At 36.1% G+C, this 12,435-nt stretch overlaps 1 protein-coding gene across 9 annotated transcripts in view; it reads right to left on the bottom strand.

The window, feature by feature from the left end:
• Positions 1 to 1,231: 1,231 nt before the first annotated feature.
• Positions 1,232 to 12,435, bottom strand: part of LOC111001399 (SH3 and multiple ankyrin repeat domains protein 3) — a 145,373-nt gene continuing 134,169 nt past the window's right edge. For 8 of the 9 annotated variants that reach the window (XM_045632267.1, XM_045632266.1, XM_045632268.1 and 5 more), the window contains 10 exons: positions 11,066 to 11,270; positions 10,794 to 10,886; positions 6,777 to 6,872; positions 6,386 to 6,515; positions 6,153 to 6,282; positions 5,681 to 5,819; positions 5,245 to 5,390; positions 4,418 to 4,522; positions 3,941 to 4,062; positions 1,232 to 3,482 (listed from right to left, as the gene is read on the bottom strand). In XM_045632267.1, the coding sequence (XP_045488223.1) occupies positions 2,897 to 3,482; positions 3,941 to 4,062; positions 4,418 to 4,522; positions 5,245 to 5,390; positions 5,681 to 5,819; positions 6,153 to 6,282; positions 6,386 to 6,515; positions 6,777 to 6,872; positions 10,794 to 10,886; positions 11,066 to 11,270 (1,752 nt within the window). In that variant the 3' untranslated portion in view covers positions 1,232 to 2,896. Of the gene's footprint in view, positions 3,483 to 3,714; positions 3,795 to 3,940; positions 4,063 to 4,417; positions 4,523 to 5,244; positions 5,391 to 5,680; positions 5,820 to 6,152; positions 6,283 to 6,385; positions 6,516 to 6,776; positions 6,873 to 10,793; positions 10,887 to 11,065; positions 11,271 to 12,435 lie in introns of all 9 variants that reach the window. The other variant, XM_045632273.1, reaches the window with a different exon arrangement.

The following is a 12,435-nucleotide window of genomic DNA, read 5'->3' as shown; positions in this document are numbered from 1 at the left end:
TTAAGAACCGTATTTGTACTATTCCTATTATCAGCTTATATTTTCATTAACAAGGTATTCATGCTACTGAATTCCACTCAAGTTCGTTTCTTACTAGTGCATAATAAAGCATCGTCGTTGCATTTTCCTAAAATGCGAAACGAACAACCCTATATTCTGCATCAGCCAATGAGCGAATGTGTTCGCAAAAAATAAGATTAAGCACAAAAATTAATTCTCGATCTATAACCGTATTTATTATTACCCATCCATTGGTATAATTTAATGCTTTTAGGAACTAGAAAAATAACACCACACATATGAAATATATTTTATATTTAAACATATATTAAATTACACTCCAAGCAACCGCTACATCCAAGTCCAACTCAAGTAACCTGCAATCATCTGTTTTTTTTGTTTTGTTTGAAATAGCTTAAAATCGTCGTCGAAGACGTGTATTTTAGATAATTAAGTTGAGTCGGGTCATTAATCAATATAAGAAATATATAGTAGAGATTCAAGGTTAGCACCTTGGCTTATACCAGAGCGTGTTGCGTATGTTTTGAAAACGACTCGGCTTTACATTCTGCAGACGTTAACGCTATATGAAGTTATCAATTAAGTTTTATATAATTGGATATTCACCTTTCCTACCCTATTTACATATTTCATGTTCTTTACTTTACGTCTAACAATAAATAAATTTTGCATGCTGAGACTGTGTTGCCTAATGTTTAACTTATATGAATTTCAAAGAATTTAATGTGTGAATGGGGAATAAAGTTTCTCAAAGTGCAGTTACTCGTGAATTGATGCTAACAGCTATGAAACACGCCATGGTGTTAGAGCGTAAATAGGAGTGTGTGTGATATTCTAATAGGAGACAAAGTGGTAGGTATAATTGGTATACTTAGGTTGTATGTGTTATGAAGATCTTAATTTTATAAGTTAAGGTATCAAATGCTTTACTCAAATGATAATATTATATAATCTGCTTACAACTTTATTACTTACGTTGATAACTTTGTTAATTATGCTTTTAACTTTTAAGTATTTATTTAGTTTTACTTATTCTTTGTTTTAATTATTTTGTTTTTGCTGGTTTAATTTTTTCCCTTGCAGGTAGCAAGGGAACAAATCCTTATGTTCTAATATTATAAATGTGTATGTATAATAAAGGATTATTATTCTTATTATAAACATACTATGTCTAGGTCTACAAATATAGGTAGTGTAAGAAAACACAAAATAGTGATGAAACATTTAATTTTCATTTGAAAGTATACCAAGTTGTAGTTACACGTTCGTTATTGAGATTCAAATGAAATGAAAACAATTGGTAAATATCATACAAAATTACGAAGAGCCCGACACTCGATTTAATATTCCCTAAAAGATCCAATTAGTTGCAATAGTTGTCAAACGAACTGTGATAGTTATTCTGTTCACAATTTAAGGATCCGATAGTTAATAATAATTAAATGACAAGCTCCTCGTTATTATCCCAAATACTCTATATCAAGTATTGCCCTAATATAATTATCAATACCTACCTATGCCTTAAGTAGACAATATACACTTAAAATAATGACAAGAAGATTAACTCAATACACCAAAAATAAAATAATTGTGCTAATAAAGCTCTAAGGCTATTTCGACTCGTGCGCAACTAAACTAAGTTGGGTTTCGCTACGCCTAGACAAAATCATTTCGTGTCAATTCCCAAGTCACGCTTGTAGAAAATTCAATTGTTTTAATAAATTTAGTCCCCAACTTTCATATCAAATCCACATTTCCTATATAGCAAATAAAAAAAAACACTGAAAAAATTGTGAAGACATAAAATAAATAAAATCGATAGAGTGATAATAGCTATATTTATTTTGTAATAGCGTCTAAAAGAAGACAATATTAGGAGTTATGTTTAACAGTTTTGTAAATTTTCGTTTAGAAAATTGACTCAACACGTCAACATAGTAAAAGAGACTAAAAATCTAGTCTAACTTTAATATTCATATAAAAAGTGGTTTTGGTGTTTTATTATTCGTTTACGTTTAAGTTTTTAATGCACGAGCGACCATAAGTATAAGAAATTAAGTTAACAGGGCATTACCGAATTTCAATATAAAAATGTAATATACAATGGAACGGATAAATCGAATTATATAAATGCGTAGTTTTCGCGAACACAACTCTAAGACGACCGCAGCCGTCGGCGATTCTCGTCAAAAGAGTGGACTCAAACGAAACACGTTATGGACGAATGAAATTAAATAGGACTCTCTCTCTCATATATCATCGTGCTTATATTTGTCATCTTCTCAATATAATCTGATGGCCGGATATTTTGTTATACACTCGTTAATTCCACTCTTAACACGTATTTATAGCTCTCGTAAAATATTTACAAATATATATAAAAATATTTAAAACATCAAAGACGCCATGGCACTCGGTTGTTAAAGTAGAAATAAAAATACATATGTATTTAAATAATTAGATTCAATACGGGAACGGCTCGCACCGGACTCTACAAATAAATAACAATAATAGAAACCGAATCGATTCATGAAACCTATTTTAATGCTAGTTATAAGGGAATGTATAAAAATTAGTTTCGACTATATCAACGCTAACCTCAACAATAAATACTATAAATCTTTGGTTTCATTTAGTCATTCGATTACAAAACTTCTTAATTTCAGTTACGCGCGATCGGCGGTAGACTAATCGTCTCTAGTCATAAGAACCTATCAAACGTAGCTCGCTTCATAAAAGTGCAATTATGAAAAACCGTGAAAAATAGCGCTCGACGTAGAAAACGCTGAAAATTTGGCACCATTCGCCCGCCGCCCGACTACGGGTCGCACACGTACACTAACACGTATACGTGTAACCATATACGTATACGTGTTTACTGCAGATGAGCCAACTTAGGCAGAGCGGCGACTACTCGCACTCGATCACTGAACTGAGGGGGCGGCGCCAGCACCGGGGCCGTGGGGTCCGCGGGGCCCGCGGGTTCCTCGGGGGGCGGGGGCAGTTCAGCCAGAAGCACGGCGGCGCGAGCCCTCCGACCTGGCGCTTTATCTATGTCCACTCCCAGACGCTCGGCTGCTGACCTCCCTCGCGCGCTGCCCACCGTCCCTCGCAAGAGTGCCGCCGTCGCTCTTTTCCGCGTGAGGGAATTATGCCTCTGCATGGGAGGGGGCGGTGTCGCGAGGCTTTCGGATGAACTGTGCACGGGTTCTGTGCTGATCACATCGTTTGAGGACTTCACTGTGACCGAGCTGCAGAAAGACACTTTGTCTCGTCTCGGTGGACGCGCTTGAGCTTCTTGGTCGGAAGACACTCCAGAGGATGAATTGTCGCCGTCGTCTCTCTCGGCGATACCGAGTTCGTCACCGCAGGACTTGGACGATTTAAGTCGCGTTCTAATCTTTTGTATTTCGTCCACAGAGAACGAGTGCTGCATGGAACTCGATCCGGAACTGCTGCCGCTAGAAAAGAACAGATGATTAGGTGTATTTATGATTTATTTATTGTATAATATTCAAAGCCCATGTAACGTCACACACATGTAGTTGAAAAAGCACAGCCCTTCCTAACGACAAAATGAACACACAAATAAGTTAGGCTTTTTTATGTTAAGAGGCATTTGGTAAACACACGATAAATGTATAGAACAAGGACAGAATGATAAAAGCACCCCTAATTATAAAGAAAGAGTACCTTTATTATAAGACTAAATGTAACTAAGACAATTAATGTCCACATCATTCTCGTAAATAATTGTTGAATATATGGGCTGCCTGTAATTCGAAAAAGCTCCAAATTAATATTTAATTATTTCTATAGTCGCCAAGTTATTATTAAATTTATCTATAGTGGAAATATTAAAGTATTTATCAATATCTCGTAATAAAAAATCAACTACATATATATTAAGTCCTGGTACCTGGTATTGCTGTTAGCGCTGGTCTCCGCGACGGGTGGGTCTGCTTTAAGCTTGTGTTCGTCCTCATCAGACTCTGACATGCTATAGTCCGGCTCTGGGATGGGGGGTGCGGGTGTTGAGTTCTGAAAAAAATTTTATTAAACATAAGTACTTCTGTACTTATGTTTGTGTAAGTCCTACCAAAAGAAAAATATTAGTAAAAAGTGGGTTTTATGTTGTCAACTTTATGACGCGATTCGGGTCTACAGGGTTATAATAAATGGTATTGACTGTAAATTATATTAAAAAAGTAAGTCAAATATCAAAACGAGATCGAATGAAGTGAATTCCACAATTAACAGAGTTGTTATAAAGTATGTGTATGTATGAGTAGGGATGCCTACAAGTTCGAATTGATTGACGTGGAATAAGTGATACCTAGATGATCTTATGTTCCAAAATAAACGTATTTTATTTTATTTGGAATGTTATATATACCTGTCTCGCAAAGGTCTTGTGCAAAGCGATTGGCTGCGCGTATTGGTGAGAGCTTTCTTCAGCTGATAAAGCGCGTGACCAGCCGCGTACAGCTTTACGTGGTTGCTGGAAAATTAAATCATACGTTGAAGTCAGCTTTTCGTAGATTACTTGAAATTTGCAACACAATACGTTGCTATGACAAATCATAGGAAAACTAGGAGATTGACTCTCATAAAGAAAAATGCAGTTCGTTCTTAATTAATCTTAATTATAGAAATGCCTTATGCTTAATGGAAGTTTATTTACCCCAACTAAGAATAATAAGTATGCTTTGATAAAAAATATTTGCAATTTATTTTATTATTATTTGTAAATAAAATAATTATGTAAACAGTAACAGTTTAAACTAGAGCCCTGACTTTAATTCTTCATAATCATCATAGCGTTGTGTTTTATATTTTCACCAGCAGATAACAAACACGTCTTTATTATACAATGCTGTATGATTTCCGGAGGCACATCAATATGACATTTTGCATTACATAAAATAAAACCGATATTATATGCTATAATAATATATAAGGAAAACATACAACATTGTAGGAAGTTCTTGCTGGTGTAGACTCTATGACTGTGGAAATGACAACGCCCTAGCTGGTATAGATAAGCATGAAGTTGACGCGATTACAGCGCCAATTTAAGAGAAACTATTTCACTCGGTATGTATCGCACTTCATCACATACATTGCTTCTTTATTATACAATGCTGCATGTTTTCCGGAGGCACATCAAAACAATTTTATATAGAAGAGAGTAGAAGCGTTTAGTTTCATAAATACAGATACCTCAGTGTGCGGCCTGTATGCAACCTGAGCGAGGTCTTTAGGCGCCGCATATAGCTTAGCGGGCGCCGCCGGACGGAACGATGACGTCACGGCCCCAGGGGGCGGAGGCGCGGGCGCAGAGGGTGGTGGGGGAGCACGGGACATATCTGGAACGTACAATTGTTATTTAAGAGTACCTTATATGATTATATTAATTGGTTATATGCAGATATCAACAAAAGGAAATAAAAGAACCCTTTGCGAACGCTACATTCAAAGCCTTGAATATATTTTTTATTTATTTCTTTTCTTACTAGGGTTGCCTGGAAGAGATCGCTTGTTAGCGATAAGGCCGCCCGTTGCATCCCTTGTAATTTATATATATTGTGTTATTTGTGTTTCTTTAGCAACGAAGTGTAAATAAATAAATATACCTATCATTATCTAAGTAACTTACCATTAGCGTGTACGTCTTCACTAGAGCGCGTTCGTGTGGGGCGTGCGGCGAGCGCAGCGGCCAAGTCAGGAGTCGAGTGGAACTCGCGTCTAAGTGTCGCGCTGCCGCCCGCACTGATGCTGGCTGACTTGCTCCAGAACTAGAAAAATTTGGAAACATCCATAATCTATGACGAGAATCATCTATCCATAATCTATGAAAATAAATAAACTACACACGTGGGTCCTTGCCAGTTCCTGGTAAGACTGCTTGAGGACACTTCCTCTAAGTTGGATGAAGATTATGATTGCTACAAGTGCTAATATATTTATTTTGGCAATGAATATATAAATATTAAATCTATCATGATTTAAGGACAGTTTTAATACATTCAAAGTTATTTTTGCAACGCGTAAATTGAGGCATAACACGTTATGTTTTTTGTGTTTTATTGTACAAGGAAGTGTAAATAAATAAGTATAGTATAATATACCTTGCCCTTAGCTCTCTTCATGTCAGCGACGGAAGCATACACCCTTGTTGGGATTCGGGCAGGCGAACCTCCAGGCGACGCGCATCCGTCTTGGAATGCAGATCGAGTCATCATTGCGCTGCTGCCACCCCTTAAATAGTTTTACCTCAAATCAATATTAAATGATATATTGGACTCATAATTATTATTGTGATCAATGTTTATTTGAAGGAAAATTCTTTAAGAATACGTACGCGGCGTCAGCCCCAGCTTGTCGTTGGAATAGTTCTTCTAACTCAGATGCTGTGATACGAGAGGAGGCTGGCCGTTGTCGAATGCTGGCTGTACGAGGCGCTACTGGTGTACCAAGACAAGGGGTGCCATCTGAAATGGGAACTTAATTGGTTATTGATACTTTAAAGGGAGCCTTGTAATGGTAATCAGAAGATCTTTCCTAAGGTACATTCATTAGGAATATTGTAGACAGTTGACAGCTGAGCGTTTGATCAATATTGTACACTTATAAGTATTGGAAAATGCAATGCAATAAAATTAATATCTCTGGGGTTTAACTACCATATGATTCAAACTAAATAATTTTTAAAATTGATTACTTTGTTGATTTCGTAACAAATGCATACTTACTATTACTTCCGGGGTGTAATTGTACAGATTCTGCTGAAGACGATTTTCCGGCTACACTCAGTGGCTCACAGGACTCTTCCTTTTCGCCGCCATTTTCTACAATATTATTATTATTATTTCGGGATTGATATGATTTGATTACACTTATCTATACAATATAATTTTGTTTAAAAAATTATTTTGCTACAGATTTTGAGAATATTCAACGTTCTTTATTCTGATTTATGTTTGTGTTTAGGGGAATTATGTTTGGATGTTTAATATTTAATTGATATCTACTTACTTCGCTGAATTTGGAGAGATCTACATACTTAGCTACGTTACAAGATCATCTTTAAGTCAAGATAGTCTAATAATTATATTATATATATATTAATATATAATATATATATATATATATATTATATAATATATATATATTATATTATAATATATATATATATTAAATTATATATATAAATATATATTTTATATTTATATATATTATACTAGCTGACCCGGCGAACTTTGTTCCGCCTTAATGGCAATAAATAAGCAGTTTGGGTTTTTTTATTGGAAAAAATACAAAAAAATTAAATACCTACATTAATCATTCATTATTATTTCTGTATTTTAGTACATAGGTTGCTCTTCACTTAAGTACCTTGAGATACACATTTTTTCATTTTTTGTTTTATTATCAGGCGCAAAAACAAACAACGCTGATGGTCTTCCGACCCGTGAACATGCCACGTATAATTGACCATGGGAAAAACATGAATGTTCTAGATTTAAACCACAAACTTTTAAGGATTGGCCTTGTGATTTGTTGATGGTCATGGCAAATGCAAGACGTATCGGAAATTGAAGTCTTTTAAATTCAAACGGCATATCGGTTGGGATCATCGGGATCCTCGGAATAAGAACTTCCTCACCTTTGAATTTTCCTATCATTATCGTAGCGTAAATTACATTGTTCTTCAATTTTCTAACCACCAAACGCATACCATTATGTAGTTCAGGTCATCTACATCTTTATTCTTTTTCTTCTTTTTTATCAGTAAGCAATGTAACTCTCATGTTTGTTGTCAGCTGCAGTTTCGTCACATAGCGCCATAGATTTGACGATTTGAGGCAAGCGTTTATTTCGTCGACAGCCGTAGATCTTGGAATTACTGGCAGTATTTGGCGGAAATCGCCAGACAGTAAAATCATTGCTCCTCCAAAACATCTCGATTCATTGCGTAAATCTTTTAATGTTCGGTTAAGTGCTTCCAATGCACGTTTATGCGCCATTGTGCATTCGTCCCAGATGATGATTTTCGATGCCGCTAAAACTTTGGCCATTGCTGAGTGTTTTGCAATATTACACGTTGGTTCTCCAATAGTTTGAAGATTTAACGGTAATTTTAATTCTGAATGAGCCGTACGGCATCCTTCTAACAATGTGGCTGCTATTTCAGAAGAAGCAACTGCAACCGCTATGTTGGATCTCGCCCGAACAGTTGCTAAAACTAATGACATGAGGAATGTCTTGCCAGTTCCACCAAGGGCATCTAGGAAATATAAACCACCATTTTCATCATCGTTTGCCTTCATTAAAGTATCATAAACTTCCTTTTGTTGGTATTTCAACAGGGGTACATTCGTTTGAACTACTAAATCTAATTCCTGGTGATCATATTCACGTTCCCGTTCCAATACTCGATTAAATGCGTCATTCGACAACAACAACAAATAGAAACATTCATCATTCTTTGGATGAACTGTATACATACGACAATACCGAGTTTTATAGTTCTCTTCACTGTTTATACGAATGGGCAATAGCACTATCATTATAATTAAATTGTAAATTGTAAAAATAATTAAACGTATTTATTTAATAGAAATATTTTGAATATTGATTTCTTACAAATATCAAATTGTCATATATACGTCATTACACAGCTGTCATTATACGTCAATTACATAGCTATCATTTGCGTTTTATTATTCCAAGTCTGATTCTTATTTGTTATACCACTTTTTATAGTGACTGACGTTTCATGTCAAGTCCCACGGGAACGCTGTCGAACGGGATAAAAAGTATCCTATGTCCGTCTCCTGGCTCTAAGCTACCTCCATACCAATTTTCACTCAAATCTGTTCTTTCGTTCTTGAGTTATAAGTGGTGTAACTAACACGACTTTCTTTTATATATATAGATAACTAGCTGACCCGGCGAACTTTGTTCCGCCTTAATGGCAATAAATAAGCAGTTTGGGTTTTTTTATTGGAAAAAATACAAAAAAATTAAATACCTACATTAATCATTCATTATTATTTCTGTATTTTAGTACATAGGTTGCTCTTCACTTAAGTACCTTGTGATACACATTTTTTCATTTTTTGTTTTATTATCAGGCGCAAAAACAAACAACGCTGATGGTCTTCCGACCCGTGAACATGCCACGTATAATTGACCATGGGAAAAACATGAATGTTCTAGATTTAAACCACAAACTTTTAAGGATTGGCCTTGTGATTTGTTGATGGTCATGGCAAATGCAAGACGTATCGGAAATTGAAGTCTTTTAAATTCAAACGGCATATCGGTTGGGATCATCGGGATCCTCGGAATAAGAACTTCCTCACCTTTGAATTTTCCTATCATTATCGTAGCGTAAATTACATTGTTCTTCAATTTTCTAACCACCAAACGCATACCATTATGTAGTTCAGGTCATCTACATCTTTATTCTTTTTCTTCTTTTTTATCAGTAAGCAATGTAACTCTCATGTTTGTTGTCAGCTGCAGTTTCGTCACATAGCGCCATAGATTTGACGATTTGAGGCAAGCGTTTATTTCGTCGACAGCCGTAGATCTTGGAATTACTGGCAGTATTTGGCGGAAATCGCCAGACAGTAAAATCATTGCTCCTCCAAAACATCTCGATTCATTGCGTAAATCTTTTAATGTTCGGTTAAGTGCTTCCAATGCACGTTTATGCGCCATTGTGCATTCGTCCCAGATGATGATTTTCGATGCCGCTAAAACTTTGGCCATTGCTGAGTGTTTTGCAATATTACACGTTGGTTCTCCAATAGTTTGAAGATTTAACGGTAATTTTAATTCTGAATGAGCCGTACGGCATCCTTCTAACAATGTGGCTGCTATTTCAGAAGAAGCAACTGCAACCGCTATGTTGGATCTCGCCCGAACAGTTGCTAAAACTAATGACATGAGGAATGTCTTGCCAGTTCCACCAAGGGCATCTAGGAAATATAAACCACCATTTTCATCATCGTTTGCCTTCATTAAAGTATCATAAACTTCCTTTTGTTGGTATTTCAACAGGGGTACATTCGTTTGAACTACTAAATCTAATTCCTGGTGATCATATTCACGTTCCCGTTCCAATACTCGATTAAATGCGTCATTCGACAACAACAACAAATAGAAACATTCATCATTCTTTGGATGAACTGTATACATACGACAATACCGAGTTTTATAGTTCTCTTCACTGTTTATACGAATGGGCAATAGCACTATCATTATAATTAAATTGTAAATTGTAAAAATAATTAAACGTATTTATTTAATAGAAATATTTTGAATATTGATTTCTTACAAATATCAAATTGTCATATATACGTCATTACACAGCTGTCATTATACGTCAATTACATAGCTATCATTTGCGTTTTATTATTCCAAGTCTGATTCTTATTTGTTATACCACTTTTTATAGTGACTGACGTTTCATGTCAAGTCCCACGGGAACGCTGTCGAACGGGATAAAAAGTATCCTATGTCCGTCTCCTGGCTCTAAGCTACCTCCATACCAATTTTCACTCAAATCTGTTCTTTCGTTCTTGAGTTATAAGTGGTGTAACTAACACGACTTTCTTTTATATATATAGATTATCGCCTGTTAGCGATAAGGCCGCCCGTTGCATTCCTTGTAATTTATATATATTGTGTTATTTATGTTTCTTTAGCAACGAAGTGTAAATAAATAAATATATAACAAAGTATAAAACATATATTACCAAGCCCCGCAACCATAGACTTGGCTCTCGCACGACCAACGCTAAGCGTAGTGCGTGGGTCGCGACGGGGCGGCGCCGGCGCAGGACTACGACCTGCAAAATAATAATAATAATAATAATATCTATAATAGACGTAACATTATTGAAACCCACTCCAGATTTAAGATACCAAATAACAGACCTTAAATCCTAAGTATGATTTATGCTAAAACATTATTTATTTAAATGGAACAGGAACATATGGTTTATGGGATTATATTAATTATTTATACCTCCAGCACCCTTCCTAGGCAGTGTAGCAGCATAGGGTCGTCCGCTGGTAGACAGATGACCCTGAGACTTGCTCGGGGGAACAACACAAGTTTCCGTGGCTACTGAGCTCAGTGATACAACGGTCATGGAGACCAGAGCACCAGAACCTCGAATCAGCTCCACTACGTGCTCATGGGACGCGCCTGAGACGTCTTCGCCGTTTATCTGTAAAGATTTTTTGTAGATTATGGTATTTTAAAGATTAAACTACTGTGGCAGCAATTTTATTAAAGACTAGCTGACCCGGCGAACTTTGTTCCGCCTTAATGGCAATAAATAAGCAGTTTGGGTTTTTTTATTGGAAAAAATACAAAAAAATTAAATACCTACATTAATCATTCATTATTATTTCTGTATTTTAGTACATAGGTTGCTCTTCACTTAAGTACCTTGAGATACACATTTTTTCATTTTTTGTTTTATTATCAGGCGCAAAAACAAACAACGCTGATGGTCTTCCGACCCGTGAACATGCCACGTATAATTGACCATGGGAAAAACATGAATGTTCTAGATTTAAACCACAAACTTTTAAGGATTGGCCTTGTGATTTGTTGATGGTCATGGCAAATGCAAGACGTATCGGAAATTGAAGTCTTTTAAATTCAAACGGCATATCGGTTGGGATCATCGGGATCCTCGGAATAAGAACTTCCTCACCTTTGAATTTTCCTATCATTATCGTAGCGTAAATTACATTGTTCTTCAATTTTCTAACCACCAAACGCATACCATTATGTAGTTCAGGTCATCTACATCTTTATTCTTTTTCTTCTTTTTTATCAGTAAGCAATGTAACTCTCATGTTTGTTGTCAGCTGCAGTTTCGTCACATAGCGCCATAGATTTGACGATTTGAGGCAAGCGTTTATTTCGTCGACAGCCGTAGATCTTGGAATTACTGGCAGTATTTGGCGGAAATCGCCAGACAGTAAAATCATTGCTCCTCCAAAACATCTCGATTCATTGCGTAAATCTTTTAATGTTCGGTTAAGTGCTTCCAATGCACGTTTATGCGCCATTGTGCATTCGTCCCAGATGATGATTTTCGATGCCGCTAAAACTTTGGCCATTGCTGAGTGTTTTGCAATATTACACGTTGGTTCTCCAATAGTTTGAAGATTTAACGGTAATTTTAATTCTGAATGAGCCGTACGGCATCCTTCTAACAATGTGGCTGCTATTTCAGAAGAAGCAACTGCAACCGCTATGTTGGATCTCGCCCGAACAGTTGCTAAAACTAATGACATGAGGAATGTCTTGCCAGTTCCACCAAGGGCATCTAGGAAATATAAACCACCATTTTCATCATCGTTTGCCTTCATTAAAGT

This window comes from Pieris rapae, chromosome 18, assembly GCF_905147795.1.
Source record: "Pieris rapae chromosome 18, ilPieRapa1.1, whole genome shotgun sequence".
NCBI classification, from domain to species: domain Eukaryota; kingdom Metazoa; phylum Arthropoda; class Insecta; order Lepidoptera; family Pieridae; genus Pieris; species Pieris rapae.
The sequence above is the reverse complement of the archived record's forward strand: the minus strand, read 5'-3'. Positions and strand labels throughout refer to the sequence as shown.